General features: G+C 49.4%; 1 protein-coding gene across 1 annotated transcript in view; it reads right to left on the bottom strand.

The window, feature by feature from the left end:
• Positions 1-747: 747 nt before the first annotated feature.
• LOC123357738 (butyrophilin subfamily 2 member A1-like) overlaps positions 748-22725 on the bottom strand; it is a 43228-nt gene continuing 21250 nt past the window's right edge. The window contains exons 14-19 of the mRNA XM_045000759.1: positions 15363-15395; positions 15229-15261; positions 9925-9945; positions 4127-4147; positions 4011-4043; positions 748-1313 (exon numbers count right to left, since the gene is read on the bottom strand). Coding sequence (XP_044856694.1) covers positions 748-1313; positions 4011-4043; positions 4127-4147; positions 9925-9945; positions 15229-15261; positions 15363-15395 — 707 coding nt within the window. The remainder of the gene's footprint in view (positions 1314-4010; positions 4044-4126; positions 4148-9924; positions 9946-15228; positions 15262-15362; positions 15396-22725) is intronic.

A 22725-nucleotide genomic window follows, 5' to 3' on the forward strand; every position in this document is an offset into this window, starting at 1 on the left:
CCACGAAAGCTTATGCTACAATAAATTTGTTAGCCTCCAAGGTGCCACAAGTCCTCCTGTTCTTTTTGTGGATACAGACTAACACGGCTGCTACTCTGAAACCTGTCTTCCAACAGTGGCCAATGCCCGGTGCCCCAGAGGGAATGAACAGAACAGGTAACGATCCAGTGAGCCATCCCCTGTCGCCCATTCCCAGCTTCTGGCAAACAGAGGCTAGAGACACCATCCCTGTCCATCCTGGCTAATAGGGATGGTGTCTCTATTAACCTCCATGAACTTATCTAGTTCTTTTTTAACCCTTTTATAATCTTGGCCTTCACAACATCCTCTGGCGAGGAGTTCCACAGGTTGACTGTGCGTTGTATGAAGAAATACTGCCTTTGGTTTGTTTTTAAACCTGCTGCCTCTTCATTTGATTTGGTGACCCCTACTTCTTGTGTTAGAAGAAGTAGTAAACACCACTTCTGTATCTACTTTCTCTACACCAGTCATGATTTTATAGACCTCTCTCATCTCCCCCACCCTGCACATCTTGTGATCTGGGCTTTTTCCTCCCTGCTGCTGCAGCCTCCTCCCCACCCTTGGGCACAGCACCCACACACCCCTCTGCCCCTGCAGCCAGCTCCCCCCTCTAGGGCTGCTTGGTTGCCAATATTCCTGATGCTGGGAACTGAGAGGGGAGGGGATGGCAGGAGAAAGGCCTGGGGACTGGTCAGTGCTGGGAGGGGACAGTCTGTGCTGCGGGTGTCACTGTCCAGGACAGAGACTCCCTCCAGCCTGAGCTGGGACTGGGCAGATTATCAGGGGACACCTATTTGGGCCCCATTTATTGTTTTCAGGGTTGAAATAAGGGCGGAGGACCCCAGAGAAGGTGTCAGTGAAAGTGAAGAGATGGGACTTGTCCGTCACATTGTAAAAGGAGACCTTGCCCGCCTCATAGTCCAGGAAAATCCCCAATCGTCTGGCCCTGACGCTCATGGGCAGGACGGTCTCGGGGGAGGTATTGGCCTTGAATAGCCCAGCATGCTGACATATTGTCCAGTAACCATTCTTTGGTAGAAATAGAATATGCCCCTTCCTGCGCACAGCTTCCCTACAGACCCCCAGAGTCCAGAGATGCTTTCCTCCAACCTCCACCTCCCAGTAACGTTTCCCGCCCGTGAATCCCTCAGCGCCCAGGACAACCGCCATAGTATCAAATCTCTCCGGATTGTCAGGCAGATCCTGGCGCTCGTCTCGGTATGTCACACATTTCCGATCCTCAGCCAGGACGAGGTAGGGATTTGCTGTGCTGGGATCCAGAGTCACATCCACTGGGGAGAGAGTCACAGAGTCACTGCCGGGGCCAGAGGCTGGCCAGACTAGGGGGGCACAATCTAAAGGGGAGGACATGTGACCACCCCATGTGTCTTCTCCCCTGTGCCCGGCCTGGGGCTGCCCCGCTCCTCCTGCCCCATGTTACCTGTGGGAGCGGGGGGAGAGCTCTGTCCTTCTCCCACTGCACCTGTGCCCCAGGGCCTGGGCGGGGAGTGGGACAGAGCCTTTCTGATGTGGCCGAAGCCAGCTGCTCCTGGTCGCTGCCTCTGTGCAGCTGAGCCAGCCTGGCTGGGGTGACAGCTCCTGCTCCCTGCCTGGGCCCACCTGCTGGGGATGGGGGCTGAGCTGAGGGGACTCTGGCTCACTCAGCACCTGGTCCCGCATCCATCCTCCTGCTCCCCACTGCCAGGGCTGGGGCCAGGCACAGCGGGAGAAGGGAACTCCCCCTTCTCCCTGCAGCAGGCCAATCAGGGCAGGGCCCCCCCCACATGTAGCCTCGAGAAGTGGCATGTACACCCTGGCAGCTGGAGCTCCATGCACTGAGTGGGGTACGAGGACATCCCAGCGGCTGTGTGAGCCCCGCACGGTGCTGCTGACATGGCTCAGCCCTGACCCCTGCTGGAACCTCTCTCCCTGCGGCCCATGCAGGTCTTGGTCTCCCTGTGGTTGCCATTAATGTGAGTTATGATGTGAGCTCCTGTCCACTAACAACTGGCCTCAGGCTGGGCTGAGATCGGTGACAGGAAAGTGAAAGCTCCCATCACTGCCCCCTGCCAAACCAGCCCATCCAGCTTCCCCCCGCAATGCGGTAACAACAATACTCACACTTGGCAACACCCTGAGCGCCCCCAGCGGGCAGGGCGAGGGCCTGTCCAAGGACCAATGGACACAATCTTCAGGAAAAACAACAAGGAGTTCGGTGGCACCTTAAAGACCAACAGATTTATTACGGCATCAGCTTTCGTGGGTGTGGAAGCCAGTAAATAATTAACAAGGTTTTGAAGAGATCTTAATGAATGTTAGTTAGCATGAGTTAGGTTAACTGTGACCCTGGTGACGTGAGGAAGCAAGATAATGCAAGACTGCATATTGCAAGGTCGTAATAACTTTCACACAATTCACTCTGTCTTACATTATCTTGCTTCCTCACGTCACCAGGGTCACAGTTAACCTAAGACAGAGTGAATTGTGTGAAAGTTATTACGACCTTGCAATATGCAGTCTTGCATTATCTTGCTTCCTCACGTCACCAGGGTCACAGTTAACCTAACTCATGCTAACTAACATTCATTAAGATCTCTTCAAAACCTTGTTAATTATTTACTGGCTTCCACATGGGTAAAAAATCCCATTTCTTCAGATGTGGAGTATGAAGAAGTGGGTTTTTTCCCCACGAAAGCTTATGCCCTAATAAATCTGTTAGTCTTTAAGGTGCCATCGAACTCCTCATTGTTTTTGTGGATACAGACTGATACAGCTGCCCCTCTGAATCTTCAACAAGGGAGACTGAGGCTGGAGATTAGGAAACACTTTCTCACTCTCAGGGCAGTGAAGCTCTGGACCGGCCCCAAGGGAGCCTGTGGGATCCCTGTCACTGGCGGTTTGTAAGAACAGGTTGGACAAACCCCTGTCAGGGATGGTCTAGGCCTGACCCAGAGCAGGGAGCTGGATTAGGCGACCTTGCAAAGTCCCTTCCAACCCGGCATTGCTATGAGTCTAGGTTACAGCTGTTCTGGCGCTGGGTCCAGGGCCCTGGCGGTTCTAAGCACGGTGTGTGGCACACGGAGGAGTTAACAATCTTAGTGATCACAGCAGCTGGCAGCTCAGCGTCCCTGCCAGGGCCTGTAACCAGCTCAGCTGGGTGTTACTGGCTTGTGTGGACAGGAGCTAGGGTTGCCACCTGTCCAGGTTTTCACAGGATCAGCCCATTGTTCAGGTCACTGTCCTGCGAAATCTGAGTCTGTGCAGGAGGTTAAAAGTCCTGGGTTTGTCAGTGGCTGTAGTGGGGGAAGCTGTGGGGTGGCAGTGACTGCTCAAAGGGAGCGCTAGCTTCAGAGTGTCTTGGGACCAGCAAGCGGGAGATGAGGAGCTCAGAGCTGGTAGGGCCCAGTCACCACGGTGGAAGTACCAACCGTGACGTTTAACTGCCGGATGGTAACGGGGTGGATCTGGTGCCAGGCCCTGCTTTGTGAGGCTGGTGCCCAGGGCAGTGACAGGAACAGAAGCCTGAGAGGGCTGGTCTCCTCTCCCAGGGTGGGATGGGACACAGTGCCCGGGCTGAGGAGACAGGGGGTGTATGTGGAGCAGGCAGATGTCCCATTTTTTACACCTCAGAGGGGGCAACCACAACAGGACCCCAACACTGTTTGTGTAACTGACCTGAGTGCCCCCCTCCCTCCCAGCTGTGTGCGGCAGGATACCCCAGAGTACATGGAGCCATGGCCAGTGGTGCTGCAATGTGTGTGCGCATGTCCCTTGGGGTCTCTAATCCCTGCTGGAGCTGCCCAGACTCTCCCAGCCTTCACCAGTACATACATATGGTCAGGCAGCATGCTGGGTGAAAATACACCCAGACAGCTGTTTGTAGCCTATCGAATGTCATAGGAAAATGCTCTGTGTAGGGAAAGGAGCCAGGAGCTCCCACGGGGAGGTGGATCTCCCCATGGATAAAATATCAGCGACATGTACAGTACCTGCGTAGAGCTGTGCGCTTCTCCACCCTGTAACTAAACACAGACAGAGGGGTGAGAACGCCCGTGAACACGAAACAATGTCACACAAGGGTGATAATGGGGGGAATGGAACTTACCGATCTCAGCCTGGAGTTTGGCTAAAAACAAAACACAGAGAAACGAGTCAGGATCACGTCATGTTGCAGAAGGAAAGCGAGTCAAAAAGACTTTAAGGATTTTAACTTCTCTGCTTTAGACTCAGCCAGGAGGCTACATCAGCAACCAGAGCCTGGCAGCTCCTGGGCAACAAAGGAATCAGCAAGGGGAGAAACACAGTAACCCCATCCTGCCACCTGGCCAGGTGCAAGAGGTTGTGAGAGCCAAAGAGGGATCCTTCAGCAAATGGAAAATATTAAAATATTAACCCTGTGAAGTCAGTAAAAGGAGAAAAGTGCATCGGGTGAAGAGTATGAGGGGACTGAATAGGCCAAAGTTTAACTAGAAGAGTGAATGGCCAGAGATATAAAACAAATACCAGGGATTTATTTCAGCCTATCAGAATCAGGAAGCCTGTGAGAGAATCAGTGGGTCCCCTGGATCAGCAGGGATAAAGGGAGCAATTCAGGAGGGTGAGGACAATGGTGAGAGAATAACCGATTTCTTTATATTGATTATCACCATAGAGGGTGTGCGGGAGAGACATACTGTGGTAGAACACACCCCTGTACTCACACTCTATGCACTATTGTAATAATCTTTGTACAAAGTATGCCTTGAAAGGTATCGTTTGAAAACTCATCATTTGCTGATCAGTACTTCCCTGGTAAAATATGTGTGACACATTTGTATGTGATGTTTGAAGATTCCCCTGTACAGTGTTATTAACCCAAGTTCCAAGCCCCACAGCTGAGCCCAAACAGAAATTGGCAAACAGGTCTGGCCTAAACAAAGGAGTGTGTGCTCTGCTTAATTTGCATTAATCAAGCAGAAAGGGAAAACAAATGAACAAAAATACTAGCAGGAAATATCCTCCTACATAGATTCTGTGTCTCAGCTGGAAATGTTTTTTCAAGGTGTGTCTGTTATGGGGGAAGAACTGAAACTATAAAAAGGAGGGAAACCACCCCAAGGCCCCCTGTTTTCTCTGTCCCTGCACATCAGATTCACTGCACCTGAAGAGAAAAAGGAAGCCCTCATTGGACTCTGGGGAAGGGGACCTGACCTGAGAGTTTGGTCAGTAACCTGCTGGAGCATGTGATAAGAATCTGCTTGAATTTAATATAGTTTAAGTTAAGCTTCAGTAAACATCTTAACTTTATTTTTCTTGTAACCATTTCTGACTGTTATGCCTCATCACCTGTACTCACTTAAAATCTTTCTCTTTGTAGTTAATACATTTGTTTTACTGTTTTATCTAAACCAGTGTGTTGAAATAGAAATATATGAATAATTATGTGAGATAATAACATGGCATATTATTCCCTTAAAAGAATAACATCTTAAAATATGTTGTACTGTCCAGGAGAGGGCTGGGCAGTGCAGGACACACATTTCTGGGGGGAGATCTTCGACTGGGGGTATGCTCAGGCCACCCTGCAGTATAACCGAGGCAGAGGTTGCAGAGAAGGTTGAAAGATTTCTTCACCATATAGCCACCGAATCAACAAGAGGTGATGCTATTTTAGATTTAGTATTGGTGAGTAGTGAGGATCTCATAGAAGAACTGGTTGGAGAGGAGAGCCTTGATCTGAGCGATCATGAGCTAACTCAGTTTAGACTAAATGGAATGATAAACAAAAATATGGCTGCAACCAGGATCCTTGATTTAAAAAAAAAAAAAAAAGAGGGAATTAGTTAGAGAAGTGGACTGGACTAAAGAACTCAAGGATCTGAATATGGAGGAAGCTTGGAATTACTTTAAGCCAAAGTTGCAGAAGCAATCAGAAGCTTGCGTCCCACGCAAGGGGAAACACATTTTTAGGGAAGGGTTGCAGACCAAACTGGATGAGTAAGCATATGAAACAGGCATTAAGAGAAAGCGGAAAGCCTACAAGGAATGGAAGATGGGATTGATCAGCAAGGAAAACTCCCTCTTGGAGGTCAGAAAGTGTAGGGGAAAAAGTGAGAATTGCTAAAAGCCAAGCAGCGCTGGACCTTATGAAGGGAATTAAAACCAATAAGTAAAAGGTTTTATAGCCACATAAATAAGAAGAAAAGAAGAAGTGGGACCATTAAACACTGAAGATGGGGTGGAGATTAAAGATAATCTAGGCATGGCCCAACACCTAAATTAATACTTTCCTTCAGTTTTTTATAAGGGTAACGAGGAGCTTAGGGGTAGTGGCAGGGTGGCTAATGGGAATGAGGATATGGAAATAGAAATGACCACATCCAAGGTGAAAGTCAAACTCAAACAGCTCAATGAGATCAAATTGGGGGCCAGATAATCTCCATCCAAGAATATTAAAGGAACTGGCACGTGAAATCACAAGCATAATAGCAAGGTTTTTAATGAATCTGTAAACTCCAGGGTTGTACCCTATGATTGGAGAATTGCTAATATCGTTTATATTTTTAAGAAAGGGGAAAAAACTGATCCAGTTTGACCTCAATTGTATGCAAGGTCTTGGAACAAATGTTGATGGAGAAAGTAGTTAAGGACATAGAAGTAAATGGTAATTGGGATAAAATACAACATGGGTTTACAAAAGGTAGCTCGTGCCAGAGCAACCTGATCTCCTTCTCTGAGAAGGTAACTGATTTTTTAGACAAAGGAGATGTAGTAGATCTAACCTACCTGGGCTTCAGTAAGGCATTTGATACATTTCTACATGGGAAATTGTTAATTAAATTGGAGAAGCTGGAGACAAATATGACAACTGAAAGGTGGTTAAGGAGCTATTTAAATGGGAGATGACAACAGGTCATACTGACAGGTGAATTGTCAGGCTGGAAGGAGGTTACTAGTGTAGTTCCTCGAAGATCAGTCTTGGGACCAATCTTATTTAACATTTTCATTAAAGACCTTAGCACACTCCCACTTTTTGTGCCAATACAATTTTCAGATGACACAATGTCAGGAGGTATTGCCAATATGGAGGAGGACTGGATCTGAACACCCTTGAAAACAGGAGTAATAGAAATGGGATGAAATTTAACAGTGCAAAGTGCAGGGTCATGCACTTCAGGACTAGCAACAATAACTTTTGGTACAAGGTGGGGAAGTTTAAGTTGAAAGTGACAGAAGAGCACTTGGGTATATTGGTTGATCTCAGGATGTCTATGAGCTACTAATGTGATTTGGCCATGAAAAATCCTCATGAAATCCTAGGAGTTATTTCTAGTAGAGATAGGGCAGAAATGGTTACTCTCCTTGTGCAGTACGGCAAGGAATCATTACAGCTATTCACACAGGTTATTGCAGTGGTTCCCAACGCGGTGCCCACAGGCGCCCCCACCGAATTTCAGCGGCATTTCGGCAGGGACGCCTCTCGATGACGCTGCTTGCCATCGACAAGTGACGTCATCAAGAGGTGTCGCTCCCGAATTTCGGCGGGGACACCTCTCGATGATGTTGCTTGTCGACGGCAAGCGGCGTCATCAAGAGGCGTCGCTGCCGAAATGCCGCCGAAATTCGGCGGGTGCTCCACCGCCGCAGTTGTCCTTCGTCTGGCGCCTGCCAGATGAAAAGGTTGGGGACCATTGGGTTCTATATACTCAGGAAACAAGACCTGTGCATCTCTGTGGACACCTCTATGAAGATCTCTGCTGAATGTGTAGCAGTGATTTAAAGAAGGAAGTGTTAGGATGCACACAAAACAGGACAGAAAAGCATACTGTGTGCAGTACTGGTCACCCCATCTCAGAAAGGGTCTTTCAGGCGGAGCAATTAGAATAATTACGGCTCTGAAGACAAGGTCATATAAAGACTGATTGAAAGAGGTGCTCGTATCTATCTTCTTTCCTAATACAAGAAGAGGAGACTAAAATACACTGAAAGGCAGCAAATCTCAAACTATAAGAGGAAATGGTATTTTATATGAGGCATAATTAGCCTGTGAAACTCCTTACCACAAGAAAAACAAAAGGATATTGACGTGGCTAAAGAGAACATGAAGATTTACACTGGGTAGGACTGAAAACAAAACAGACAAGCAAAGAAAAAAAAACCAAATGGACAAAGGATTCAAAGAGGCCCAGGCATTGATATGGAAATGCAAATAATCAGAGTTGTGACCGTTCTCAAAAACACACATTCTGTCAGGGAGAGAAACCCCCTCCTGCTTCAGGGCACAAGGCAAACATTAACTGATGGGGTCAGGAAGGAACTTTCCCTGGGGGCAGGTTAGTTTATCATCGGGCATTAGGGGGTTTCTCGTACCTTCTCCTGAAGCAGCAAGTGCTGGCCACTGTAAGAAGCAGGATCCCAGACTAGCTTAGCCTGAATCTGATTTGCTCTGGCAATAACTCGTGTGTTCTGAAAAGCTTCTGTTTTAGAGCCTGATTCAGCAAAACACGTACGCACATGCTGAATCGGGATGGACCGACTCATGGCTTAAAGTGCAGCATGTGCTCAGCTACCCTGCTGAATGGGGGCACTAGTGAAAATGCATTTAAAGGCCTGTCTAGATAATGATCCCCAAATAAAAGCAACTGCTTTAAAGCTCCTATGAAAATAAACTATGATTATTGGCTGAAGGAAGTGAAGCCCCACACTCAACTCAATGATGTTTCTGTTTATCTGTCTGTAACGTAATAACCTCTGAAAGTTAAAACACATCCCATCAGCACCAATGCTTCAGGATGTGCTCTAGGCATCAGTGGGCAGAAACCTCCTGATTTTGGTAAAAATTGGAAAACCATCAAAGCCTGATTTCCACTAAAATCACCATTTGATCCCTCAGGATACAGATACACACTAGAACAGGGGTCCTCAACCTACGGCACGCGTGCCAAAAGTGGCACGCAAGACAATTTTTTTTTTAATGGCAGGCTGTGGGTCCCGGCCACCGCTCAGCCCTCTGCCGGCCTGGGGTTCCATCTGCCCGCTCCTGCCAGCCAAGGTCCTGGCCGCCAGCCCACTCAGCCCACTGCCAGCCCCGCCCTGCCCGCTGCCAACTGAGTGAATGGAACCCCAGGCCAGCAGCGGGCTCAGCAGTGGCCAGGACCCACAGCCTGCCATTTAAAAAAAAAATCAGCTCACGTTCCACTTTTGGCATGTGTGCCATAGGTAGAGGACCCCAGATTTAGTGTATACTATGTGCACTGTACTTTATGGTAATTTTCACTGTTCCCCTTACGCGCTGACCTTAGAACCTAACCCCTGCATAAGATGGGACTCCACTGTATCCATTTTTGAAAGTTTATAATAATAAAATAATAATAGGAGATATACCAATCTCCTAGAACTGGAAGGGACCTTGAAAGGTCATCGAGTCCAGTCCCCTGCCTTCACTAGCAGGACCAATTTTTGCCCCAGATCCCTAAGTGGCCCCCTGAAGGATTCAGCTCCCAACGTGGGTTTAGCAGGCCAGTGCTCAAACCACTGAGCTATCCCTCCCCTAATAATAAGCAATGCTCTGAGGGGCGGAGAAGAGGGGAGCACAAGGTGGAAGTTTCACCTAGGGTGCAAAATATCCTTGCACCGGCCCTGAGCATGGGCATAGCGCTGGCTACACGGACAGCAGAGTAAACCCAAACCTGCTCCTCCCCTGGCTGTGTGGGCGTCATAGATCCCCTGCGAGGTTCATGAGTGGGGCTGGTGTCTGTTCATTCCATGTCTTAACTGTGAGGGACAAGGGGCAGAGCTGCTCTGCACACAGCACAAACTAAACTGACTTTCTGCTCATAGTGAGAGCTCTGAATAGCTCCACTGGAGGGCTATACAACTTGATGCAAAGTCTGAGGTTCCCCCCAGCGAACAAAGGGACCGTACCTGTCTCTGCAAGGTGGGCCTCTGAAAGCAAATAACAAGGAAGATGTATTACACGGCAGAACATTTCACTTCAATTATTGCAAACACATAGGAATAATTTTTCTACTAGTAGAAAGTGGAAACCACACAGGGGTGCTCTGTGTAAGGGGCTGCTGGACCCTTACTGAAACTTAAGGGGGGGGTTGGTTGGCCCTCTCCCAGTACCCAAAAATGGGGGAAATCAAGATCCTGAGACTGACAGTCCCCAGGGCCAATGGGAAGGGGTCGGTGTGACAGATCAGCCTGATTGATAGGGCAGGCAGGCCAATGAAGGAGTCAGAAGCCGAGGGTCCCATCTTCCATGTGAACTGGAGCTGCCTGGGCTAGAGTTGGGGCCAAACTCAGGAGAGAGCAGGAGCCCAAGTATAGCAGGGGAGCAGAGATGCGCTGACCAGAGCCAGAGGGGCCGGAAAAGCAGCCCCAGGAGCTGCATTGGAGCAGCGCTGAAGCAGGGTGGAGCTGGAATTGGAGCTGAGGCAGGGTGGAGCTGGAACTTGAGCTGAAGCAGGGTGGAGCTGGAGCTGCAGCTGAAGCAGGGTGGAGCTGGAGCTGCAGCTGAGGCAGGGTGGAGCTGGAGCAGTCCGGAGCCGGTGCAGTGAGCAGCTGGGGAGAGCGAGGGGGACCCTGGGCCATGGGCCCAGCGCAGGGAGACACCCCCAGCCAAGAGGCCTTGCAGGGTGGGGGTGATGCTAGGAAGAAGGGTCCTGCCACCTGGGGGTGGGCAGGGTGGCCACCGCAGAGCATGTGTTGACCCGCAGCAGCCCTGCAGCACAGCCAGGGCCTGGGCAGGAGGCCTGGGACGTGTGAGGGACAGACTGAACTGCCCTTGCAATCCAGAGATGCTGGTTGCGGTGTCCCCGCGCCACAGAGCAGGGTGATGGGTTTTCCTTTCACCTTTCCCATTTTTTCCATATTCATTTATTATTAGTTGCTGTTTAATAAATTGTATTTGCTTGAACTGTACGGAAGCGTCCAGAGCAGAGAGAGCACCCCGGAGTGGGGACACTCTAGCTCCTCTTCTATGTGACTACGACAAGGTTGGGGGTCGTGCCCCCCAGGGATCATGGGCCCAGCCTTGTTGGAGTTACGAGGACTCTGCCACCCAGGAGAGTGGAAGGGGAGCCCTCGAGGTCAGGCAGGGCTCTGGGTAAGGAAGTGGAAGCGAGGACTCAGATCCTTTCGCTAGCCAGTTCCACCGGGGTCGTGTATAAGCCAGGAAAGTTCTCCATAATAGCGGGACCCTTCCCCCGCTTACATAAGCCTGGCTATTCCCACTGCCAGCATGATACTGGGGACTCAGTGAGTCGGGCAGTTACAATGCTGAGTAAACGGCTGTCTCTTCTCCCTTTTGGCTGAGTGAAGCAAGGTCCCACACCGAACTCCGTGGCATTTCTGTCTGTGATAGAATAACTTCCAGCTAAGTCGGCCCTGCTGCAATCAGTGCAGCAGTGCTGATTTGGTGGGTCTGGTGATGACCTGCGAAATCGATGGCAGAGTGCTCTCCCGTCTATACTCCACCTCCGTGAGAGGCAGAAGGTAAGTCAGCGGGGAGAGTATCTCCCGTCGACATAGCCCGGTGTAGACACCGCTGTAAGTTAACTGAAGTTACGTCAACTTCAGTTACAATAACTTACGTAACTGAAGTACCGTAACTTAGGTCGACTTACCGCTGCTCAGTACTAAAGGTGTAACTCCACACAAAATGGTCAGGGGGAGAGAGGATTATAGTGATTGCCATTTAATAGTTAATTAAGTTTAACAACTTCTGCAAAAGGGATAGCGGGAGCCCCATGTCATAGGAATCATAAGAACATAAGAAAGGCCGTACCGGGTCAGACCAAAGGTCCATCCAGCCCAGTATCTCTCTACTGATAGTGGCCAATGCCAGGTGCCCCAGAGGGAGTGAACCTAACAGGCAATGATCAAGTGATCTCTCTCCTGCCATCCATCTCCATCCTCTGACGAACAGAGGCTAGGGACACCATTCTTACCCATCCTGGCTAATAGCCATTTATGGACTTAGCCTCCATGAATTTATCCAGTCCCCTTTTAAACATTGTTATAGTCCTAGCCTTCAAAACCTCCTCAGATAAGGAGTTCCACAAGTTGACTGTGCACTGCGTGAAGAAGAACTTATTTTTATTTGTTTTAAACCTGCTCCCTATTAATTTCATTTGGTGACCCCTAGTTCTTGTATTATGGGAATAAGTAAATAACTTTTCCTTATCCACTTTCTCAACATCACTCATGATTTTATATACCTCTATCATGTCCCCACTTAGTCTTCTCTTTTCCAAGCTGAAGAGTCCTAGCCTCTTTAATCTTTCCTCGTATGGCACCCTCTCCAAACCCCTAATCATTTTAGTTGCCCTTTTCTGAACCTTTTCTAGTGCTAGAATATCTTTTTTGAGGTGAGGAGACCACATCTGTACACAGTATTCGAGATGTGGGCATACCATGGATTTATATAAGGGCAATAATATACTCTCAATCTTATTCTCTATCCCCTTTTTAATGATTCCTAACATCCTGTTTGCTTTTTTGACCGCCTCTGCACACTGCGTGGACATCTTTAGAGAACTATCCACGATGACGCCAAGATGTTTTTCCTGACTCGTTGTAGCTAAATGAGCCCCCATCATATTGTATGTATAGTTGGGGTTATTTTTTCCAATGTGCATTACTTTACATTTATCCACATTAAATTTCATTTGCCATTTTGTTGCCCAATCACTTAGTTTTGCGAGATCTTTTTGAAGTTCTTCACAATCTGCTTTGGTCTTAACTATCTTGAGCAGTTTAGTATCATCTGCAAACTTTGCCACCTCACTGTTTACCCCTTTCTCCAGATCATTTATGAATAAATTGAATAGGATTGGTCCTAGGACTGACCCTTGGGGAACACCACTAGTTACCCCTCTCCATTCTGAGAATTTACCATTAATTCCTACCCTTTGTTCCCTGTCCTTTAACCAGTTCTCAATCCATGAAAGGACCTTCCCTTTTATCCCATGGCAGCTTAATTTACGTAAGAGCCTTTGGTGAGGGACCTTGTCAAAGGCTTTCTGGAAATCTAAGTACACTATGTCCACTGGATCCCCCTTGTCCACATGTTTGTTGACCCCTTCAAAGAACTCTAATAGATTAGTAAGACACGATTTCCCTTTACAGAAACCATGTTGACTATTGCTCAAGAGTTTATGTTTTTCTATGTGTCTGACAATTTTATTCTTTACTATTGTTTCAACTAATTTGCCCGGTACCGACGTTAGACTTACCGGTCTGTAATTGCCAGGATCACCCATAGAGCCCTTTTTAAATATTGGTGTTACATTAGCTAACTTCCAGTCATTGGGTACCGAAGCTGATTTAAAGGACAGGTTACAAACTTTAGTTAATAATTCCGCAACTTCACATTTGAGTTCTTTCAGAACTCTTGGGTGAATGCCATGTCAGAATATCCCATTGCCTAGTGGCTAAGGCACTCATCCGAGAGGTGGCAGATCCCTGTCCAAATCCCTTCTCATCAGGCAGAGGGGGGACTTGACCCAAAGTCTCCCACAACCCTGGTGGGTCCCCGAACTGTTGGGTTAAAGATTATAAGGGAGGTCCTCCTCTACTCCCACCACTACCATATCAGGCCCCATAGGTGAGAGAGACACTCCTCCACCCATCTTCCCCTGCTTTGGGGATCATAGAATCTTAGAATCATAGAATCTCAGGGTTGGAAGGGACCTCAGGAGGTCATCTAGTCCAGGGGTCACCAACCCCCGGTCCGCGGCCCGGTACCGGTCCGCGGCCTCTTAGAAACCGGGCCGCGAACCGACCCAGTGGAGCTTCCGCAGGCACGCCTGCGGAGGGTCCGGCAAACGAAACCGGTCCCTGGACCCAAAAAGGTTGGGGACCCCTGATCTAGTCCAATCCCCTGCTCACAGCAGGACCAAACCCAACTAAATCATCCCAGCCAGGGCTTTGTCAAGCCTGACCTTAAAAACCTCCAAGGAAGGAGATTCCACCACCTCCCTAGGGAACCCATTCCAGTTCTTCACCACCCTCCTAGTGAAAAAGTTTTTCCTAATGTCCAACCTAAACCTCCCCCTCTGCAACTTGAGACCATTACTCCTTGTTCTGTCATCTTCTACCACTGAGAACAGTCTAGATCCATCCTCTTTGGAACCCCCTTTCAGGTAGTTGAAAGCAGCTATCAAATCCCCCCTCATTCTTCTCTTCTGCAGACTAAACAATCCCAGTTCCCTCAGCCTCTCCTCATAAGTCATGTGCTCCAGCCCCCTAATCATTTTTGTTGCCCTCCGCTGGACTCTCTCCAATTTATCCACATCCTTCTTGTAGTGTGGGGCCCAAAACTGGACACAGTACTCCAAATGAGGCCTCACCAGTGCTGAATAGAGGGGAATGATCACATCCCTCGATCTGCTGGAAATGCCCCTACTTATACAACCCAAAATGCCATTAGCCTTCTTGGCAACAAGGGCACACTGTTGACTCATATTCAGCTTTTCGTCCACCGTAACCCCTAGGTCCTTCTCTGCAGAACTGCTGCTCAGCCATTCGGTCCCTAGTCTGTAGCAGTGCATGGGATTCTTCCATCCTAAGTGCAGGACTCTGCATTTCTCCTTGTTGAACCTCATCATATTTCTTTTGGCCCAATCCTCTAATTTGTCTAGGTCCCTCTGTATCTTATCCCTACCCTCCAGCGTATCAACCACTCCTCCCAGTTTAGTGTCATCTGCAAACTTGCTAAGGGTGCAGTCCACACCATCCTCCAGATCATTAATGAAGATATTGAACAAAACCGGCCCCAGCACCGACCCTTGGGGCACTCCACTTGATACCGGCTGCCAACTAGACATGGAACCATTGATCACTACCCCTGGAGCCCGACCATCTAGCCAGCTTTCTACCCACCTTACCGTCCATTCATCCAGCCCATACTTCTTTAACTTGCTGGCAAGAATACTGTGGGAGACTGTATCAAAAGCTTTGCTAAAGTCCAGAAATAGCACATCCACTGCTTTCCCCTCATCCACAGAGCCGGTTATCTCATCATAGAAGGCAATCATGCTGAGATTCAGGTGGGAGGGAGGTGCTCAGATGCCTAGACTGAGACAGCAGCATGCATGCCCAGAGACCGAAACTTAGACAACAGGAGAACTTTTAGAGCTCAGGTTTATGCCCTGAGTGAGTTTAGATGCCTACAGGATTAGGCGTCAACCAAGTGGGGTTTTCTGGATCACAGACACTGACCTTTCTGTTTCTCCAGTTCAGATTGCAGACTCTCTAGGGGAAAAAAGGGGGAGATGTGAGATTTCACCCAGCTGTGTTTATGATGGTGACCCCCCCACTCACCCGCAGCTAATGTAACTGGCCCAGACACTCACCTTTCTCACGTTCCATTTCAGTTAGCAGAATCTCTAGAGGGATACAAGGGCAGAGGTGATATATAAGTTCTAAGGCCAGGAGGGACCATTGTTATCATCTACTCTGACCTCCTGCATAACACAGGCCAGAGAACGTCCCCAAAATAATTCCTTCGGCAGCTCTTACAGGAAAAACATCCAGTCTTGATTTATAAACTGCCAGTTATGGAGAATCCACCCCAAACAACCCTTGGTAAGTCATTCCAGTACTTAGTTAATACAGGTGAGATTTTGGCCTGCTCTGTCTGAGATGATGCTACTCTCAGGTAATGTAGTGGGTCCAGACACTTACCCTTGAAAGGTCATTGAGGCCAGTCCCTTGCCTTCATTAGCAGGACCAATTTTTGCCCCAGATCCCTAAGTAGCCCCCTCAAGGATTGAGCTCCCAACCCTGGGTTTAGCAGGCCAATGCTCAAACCACTGAGCTATCCCTCCCCTAATAATAAGCAATGCTCTGAGGGGAGGAGAAGAGGGGAGCGCAAGGTGGAAGTTTCGCCTAGGGTGCAAAATATCCTTGCACCAGCCCTGAGCATGGGCATAGTGCTGGCTACACGGACAGCAGAGTGAACCCAAACCTGCTCCTCCCCTGGCTGTGTGGGCGTCATAAATCCCCGGTGAGGTCTGGGAGTGGGGCTTGGGGCAGAGCTGCTCTGCACGCAGCACAAACTAAACTGACTTTCTGCTCACAGCGAGAGCTCTGAGTAGCTCCACTGGAGGGCTATAAAACGTGTCGCAAAGTCTGAGATTCCCCCCAACGAAGAAAGGGACCGTACCTTTCTCTGCAAGGTGGGCCTCTGAAAGTAAATAACAAGGAAGATGTATTACACGGCAGAACATTTCACTTCAATTATTGCAAACTCATAGGAATAATTTTTCTACTGGTAGAAAGTGGAAAGCACACGGGGGTGCTCTGTGTAAGGGGACTGCTGGACCCTTACCTAAGCTTAACGGGGGGGTTTGGTTGGCCCTCTTCCAGTACCCAAAAATGGGGGAAATCAAGATCCTGAGACTGACAGTCCCCAGGGCCAATGGGAAGGGGTCGGTGTGACAGATCAGCCTGATTGATAGGGCAGGCAGGCCAATGAAGGAGTCAGAAGCCGAGGGTCCCATCCTCCATGTGAACTGGAGCTGCTGGGCTAGAGTTGGGGCCAAGCTCAGGAGAGAGCAGGAACCCAAGTATAGCAGGGGAGCAGAGACGCACTGACCAGAGCCAGAGGGGCCGGAAAAGCAGCCCCGGGAGCTGCATTGGAGCAGTGCTGAAGCAGGGTGGAGCTGGAGCTGGAGCTGAGGCAGGGTGGAGCTGGAGCTGCAGCTGAGGCAGGGTGGAGCTGGAGCTGCAGCTGAAGCAGGGTGGAGCTGGAGCTGCAGCTGAAGCAGGGTGGAGCTGGAGCAGTCCGGAGCCGGTGCAGTGAGCAGCTGGGGAGAGCGAGGGGGACCCTGGGCCATGGGCCCAGCGCAGGGAGACACCCCCAGCCAAGAGGCCTTGCAGGGTGGGGGTGATGCTGGGAAGAAGGGTCCTGCCACCTGGGGGTGGGCAGGGTGGCCGCCGCCAGAGCATGTGTTAACTGCAGCATCCCTGCAGCACAGCCAGGGCCTGGGCAGGAGGCCTGGGACGTGTGAGGGACAGACTGAACTGCCCTTGCAATCCAGAGATGCTGGTTGCGGTGTCCCCGCGCCACAGAGCAGGGTGATGGGTTTTCCTTTCACCTTTCCCATTTTTTCCATAATCATTTATTATTAGTTGCTGTTTAATAAATTGTATTTGCTTGAACTGTACTGAAGCGTCCAGAGCAGAGAGAGCACCCCGGAGTGGGGACACTCTAGCTCCTGTTCTATGTGACTACGACAAGGTTGGGGGTCGTGCCCCCCAGGGATCATGGGCCCAGCCTTGTCGGAGTTACGAGGACTCTGCCACCCAGGAGAGTGGAAGGGGAGCCCTCGAGGTCAGGCAGGGCTCTGGGTAAGGAAGTGGAAGCGAGGGCTCAGATCCTTTCGCTAGCCAGTTCCACCGGGGTCGTGTATAAGCCAGGAAAGTTCTCCATAATAGCGGGACCCTTCCCCCGCTTACATAAGCCTGGCTATTCCCACTGCCAGCATGATACTGGGGACTCAGTGAGTAGGGCAGTTACAATGCTGAGTAAACGGCTGTCTCTTCTCCCTTTTGGCTGAGTGAAGGAAGGTCCCACACCGAACTCCGTGGCATTTCTGTCTGTGATAGAATAACTTCTAGCTAAGTCGGCCCTGCTGCAATCAGTGCAACAGTGCTGATTTGGTGGGTCTGGTGATGACCTGCGAAATCGATGGCAGAGTGCTCTCCCGTCTATACTCCACCTCCGTGAGAGGCAGAAGGTAAGTCAGCGGGGAGAGTATCTCCCGTCGACATAGCCCGGTGTAGACACCGCTGTAAGTTAACTGAAGTTACAATAACTTATGTAACTGAAGTACCGTAACTTAGGTCGACTTACCGCTGCTCAGTACTAAAGGTGTAACTCCACACAAAATGGTCAGGGGGAGAGAGGATTATAGTTGATAGGGATTTTAAGGGGTCCCGCTTGCCCCAAGCTGAGTTAGCTGAGCATAAGTAATTGCAGGCCATTATAGGCCAGCTTGACATTAAGGCATAGGAAAATTTGTAATAGCTTGTATGGCATAATCAAAAGGCCAACAGGAGAAAGAGGAACCAACGCCTACTGGTAATTGTGTAACAAGGCCTTAGTATAACAGCATATTAGCAATGGAAAATTAATCAAGCAAAAGAGTCTTGTACAATATAACCGCACGTAGGTGGGCACACATATAGTTAGGAAAGAGCTTACTGTACAACTCTATTGGAAACAGTTATATTAAGCTACTTAGTAACTAATAAGGTAACGCTAGAAGAGGGACGTGGCGAAAGCAGGAGCATCCAGGGACAAAAACAGGAAAACCCCTAGATGATGAGGGGCTCTGATTGGCTTACTGATAAGAATTATACCAAATAAGGCTGATAAGTTTTGTAATGTGTGATTACGCATTGCGGTTTTTACCTTTATAAGCTTGAAGCAATTTAGCCAACGAAAGGCAGCTACCCGCCCTTTGCATGGGGCCATGCTGACCTTCCCTATATGCATATTTGTATTCTAATAAAGGGGCCTCAAGGCCGTGTCTGACCCAAAAATCAACGGTGTGGTTAATTTTTCCACAACATAGTGATTCCCATTTAATAGTTAATTAAGTTTAACAACTTCGGCAAAAGGGATAGGGGGAGCCCCATGTCAGAATATCCCATTGCCTAGTGGCTAAGGCACTCATCCGAGAGGTGGCAGATCCATGTCCAAATCCCTTCTCATCAGGCAAAGGGGGGACTTGACCTAAAGTCTCCCACAACCCTGGTGGGTCACCGAACTGTTGGGTTAAAGATTATAAGGGAGGTTCTCCTCCACTCCCACCACTACCATATCAGGCCCCATAGGTGAGAGAGACACTCCTCCACCCATCTTCCCCTGCTTTGCGGATCATGCTGAGATTCAGGTGGGAGGTAGGTGCTCAGATGCCTAGACTGAGACAGCAGCATGCATGCCCAGAGACAGAAACTTAGACAACAGGAGAACTTTTAGAGCTCAGGTTTATGCCCTGAGTGAGTTTAGATGCCTACAGGATTAGGCGTCAGCCAAGTGGGATTTTGTGGATCACAGACACTGACCTTTCTGTTTCTCCAGTTCAGATTGCAGACTCTCTAGGGGAAAAAAGGGGGAGATGTGAGATTTTACCCTGCCGTGTTTATGATGATGACCCCCCCACACACCCGCAGCTAATGTAACTGGCCCAGACACTCACCTTTCTCACGCTCCATTTCAGATAGCAGAATCTCTAGAGGGATACAAGGGCACAGGTGATATATAACTTCAAAGGCCAGGAGGGACCATTGTTATCATCTACTCTGACCTCCTGCATAACACAGGCCAGAGAACGTCCCCAAAATAATTCCTACGGGCGCTCTTACAGAAAAAACATCCAGTCTTGATTTATAAACTGCCAGTTATGGAGAATCCACCCCAAACAACCCTTGGTAAATCGTTCCAGTACTTAGTTAATACAGGTGAGATTTTGCCCTGCTCGAAATGACCCTACTCTCACGTAATGTAGTGGGTCCAGACACTTACCCTTGAAAGGTCAGCGAGGCCAGTCCCTTGCCTTCATTAGCAGGACCAATTTTTGCCCCAGATCCCTAAGTGGCCCCCTCAAGGATTCAGCTCCCAACCCTGGGTTTAGCAGGCCAATGCTCAAACCACTTCAGCAAAGAGGATAGGGGGAGCCCCATGTCAGAATATCCCATTGCCTAGTGGCTAAGGCACTTATCTGAGAGGTGGCAGATCCATGTCCAAATCCCTTCACATCAGGCAGAGGGGGGACTTGACCCAAAGTCTCCCACAACCCTGGTGGATCCCCAAACTGTTTGGTTAAAGATTATAAGGGAGGTCCTCCTCTACTCCCACCACTACCATATCAGGCCCCATAGGTGAGAGAGACACTCCTCCACCCATCTTCCCCTGCTTTGCGGATCATAGAATCTTAGAATCATAGAATCTCAGGGTTGGAAGGGACCTCAGGAGGTCATCTAGTCCAGGGGTCACCAACCCCCGGTCCGCGGCCCGGTACCGGTCCGCGGCCTCTTAGAAACCGGGCCGCGAACCGACCCAGTGGAGCTTCCGCAGGCACGACTGCGGAGGGAGCGCTCGTCCCACGGCTCAGCTGGACCTCCCGCAGGCACGCCTGCGGAGGGTCCGGCAAACGAAACCGGTCCCTGGACCCAAAAAGGTTGGGGACCCCTGATCTAGTCCAATCCCCTGCTCACAGCAGGACCAAACCCAACTAAATCATCCCAGCCAGGGCTTTGTCAAGCCTGACCTTAAAAACCTCCAAGGAAGGAGATTCCACCACCTCCCTAGGGAACCCATTCCAGTTCTTCACCACCCTCCTAGTGAAAAAGTTTTTCCTAATGTCCAACCTAAACCTCCCCCTCTGAACTTGAGACCATTACTCCTTGTTCTGTCATCTTCTACCACTGAGAACAGTCTAGATCCATCCTCTTTGGAACCCCCTTTCAGGTAGTTGAAAGCAGCTATCAAATCCCCCCTCATTCTTCTCTTCTGCAGACTAAACAATCCCAGTTCCCTCAGCCTCTCCTCATAAGTCATGTGCTCCAGCCCCCTAATCATTTTTGTTGCCCTCCGCTGGACTCTCTCCAATTTATCCACATCCTTCTTGTAGTGTGGGGCCCAAAACTGGACACAGTACTCCAAATGAGGCCTCACCAGTGCTGAATAGAGGGGAATGATCACATCCCTCGATCTGCTGGAAATGCCCCTACTTATACAACCCAAAATGCCATTAGCCTTCTTGGCAACAAGGGCACACTGTTGACTCATATTCAGCTTTTCGTCCACCGTAACCCCTAGGTCCTTCTCTGCAGAACTGCTGCTCAGCCATTCGGTCCCTAGTCTGTAGCAGTGCATGGGATTCTTCCATCCTAAGTGCAGGACTCTGCATTTCTCCTTGTTGAACCTCATCATATTTCTTTTGGCCCAATCCTCTAATTTGTCTAGGTCCCTCTGTATCTTATCCCTACCCTCCAGCGTATCAACCACTCCTCCCAGTTTAGTGTCATCTGCAAACTTGCTAAGGGTGCAGTCCACACCATCCTCCAGATCATTAATGAAGATATTGAACAAAACCGGCCCCAGCACCGACCCTTGGGGCACTCCACTTGATACCGGCTGCCAACTAGACATGGAACCATTGATCACTACCCCTGGAGCCCGACCATCTAGCCAGCTTTCTACCCACCTTACCGTCCATTCATCCAGCCCATACTTCTTTAACTTGCTGGCAAGAATACTGTGGGAGACTGTATCAAAAGCTTTGCTAAAGTCCAGAAATAGCACATCCACTGCTTTCCCCTCATCCACAGAGCCGGTTATCTCATCATAGAAGGCAATCATGCTGAGATTCAGGTGGGATTCAGGTGGGAGGGAGGTGCTCAGATGCCTAGACTGAGACAGCAGCATGCATGCCCAGAGACCGAAACTTAGACAACAGGAGAACTTTTAGAGCTCAGGTTTATGCCCTGAGTGAGTTTAGATGCCTACAGGATTAGGCGTCAACCAAGTGGGGTTTTCTGGATCACAGACACTGACCTTTCTGTTTCTCCAGTTCAGATTGCAGACTCTCTAGGGGGAAAAAGGGGGAGACATGAGATTTCACCCTGCCGTGTTTATGATGGTGACCCCCCCCCACTCACCTGCAGCTAATGTAACTGGCCCAGACACTCACCTTTCTCACGTTCCATTTCAGCTAGCAGAATCTCTAGAGGGATACAAGGGCAGAGGTGATATATAAGTTCTAAGGCCAGGAGGGACCATTGTTATCATCTACTCTGACCTCCTGCATAACACAGGCCAGAGAACGTCCCCAAAATAATTCCTTCGGCAGCTCTTACAGGAAAAACATCCAGTCTTGATTTATAAACTGCCAGTTATGGAGAATCCACCCCAAACAACCCTTGGTAAGTCATTCCAGTACTTAGTTAATACAGGTGAGATTTTGGCCTGCTCTGTCTGAGATGATGCTACTCTCAGGTAATGTAGTGGGTCCAGACACTTACCCTTGAAAGGTCATTGAGGCCAGTCCCTTGCCTTCATTAGCAGGACCAATTTTTGCCCCAGATCCCTAAGTAGCCCCCTCAAGGATTGAGCTCCCAACCCTGGATTTAGCAGGCCAATGCTCAAACCACTGAGCTATCCCTCCCCTAATAATAAGCACTACTCTGAGGGGAGGAGAAGAGGGGAGCGCAAGGTGGAAGTTTCGCCTAGGGTGCAAAATATCCTTGCACCAGCCCTGAGCATGGGCATAGTGCTGGCTACACGGACAGCAGAGTGAACCCAAACCTGCTCCTCCCCTGGCTGTGTGGGCGTCATAAATCCCGGTGAGGTCTGGGAGTGGGGCTTGGGGCAGAGCTGCTCTGCACGCAGCACAAACTAAACTGACTTTCTGCTCACAGCGAGAGCTCTGAGTAGCTCCACTGGAGGGCTATAAAACGTGTCGCAAAGTCTGAGATTCCCCCCAACGAAGAAAGGGACCGTACCTTTCTCTGCAAGGTGGGCCTCTGAAAGTAAATAACAAGGAAGATGTATTACACGGCAGAACATTTCACTTCAATTATTGCAAACTCATAGAAATAATTTTTCTACTGGTAGAAAGTGGAAAGCACACGGGGGTGCTCTGTGTAAGGGGACTGCTGGACCCTTACCGAAACTTAACGGGGGGTTTTGGTTGGCCCTCTCCC

Source organism: Mauremys mutica, unplaced genomic scaffold, assembly GCF_020497125.1.
Source record: "Mauremys mutica isolate MM-2020 ecotype Southern unplaced genomic scaffold, ASM2049712v1 001007F_np12_obj, whole genome shotgun sequence".
NCBI lineage: Eukaryota > Metazoa > Chordata > Testudines > Geoemydidae > Mauremys > Mauremys mutica.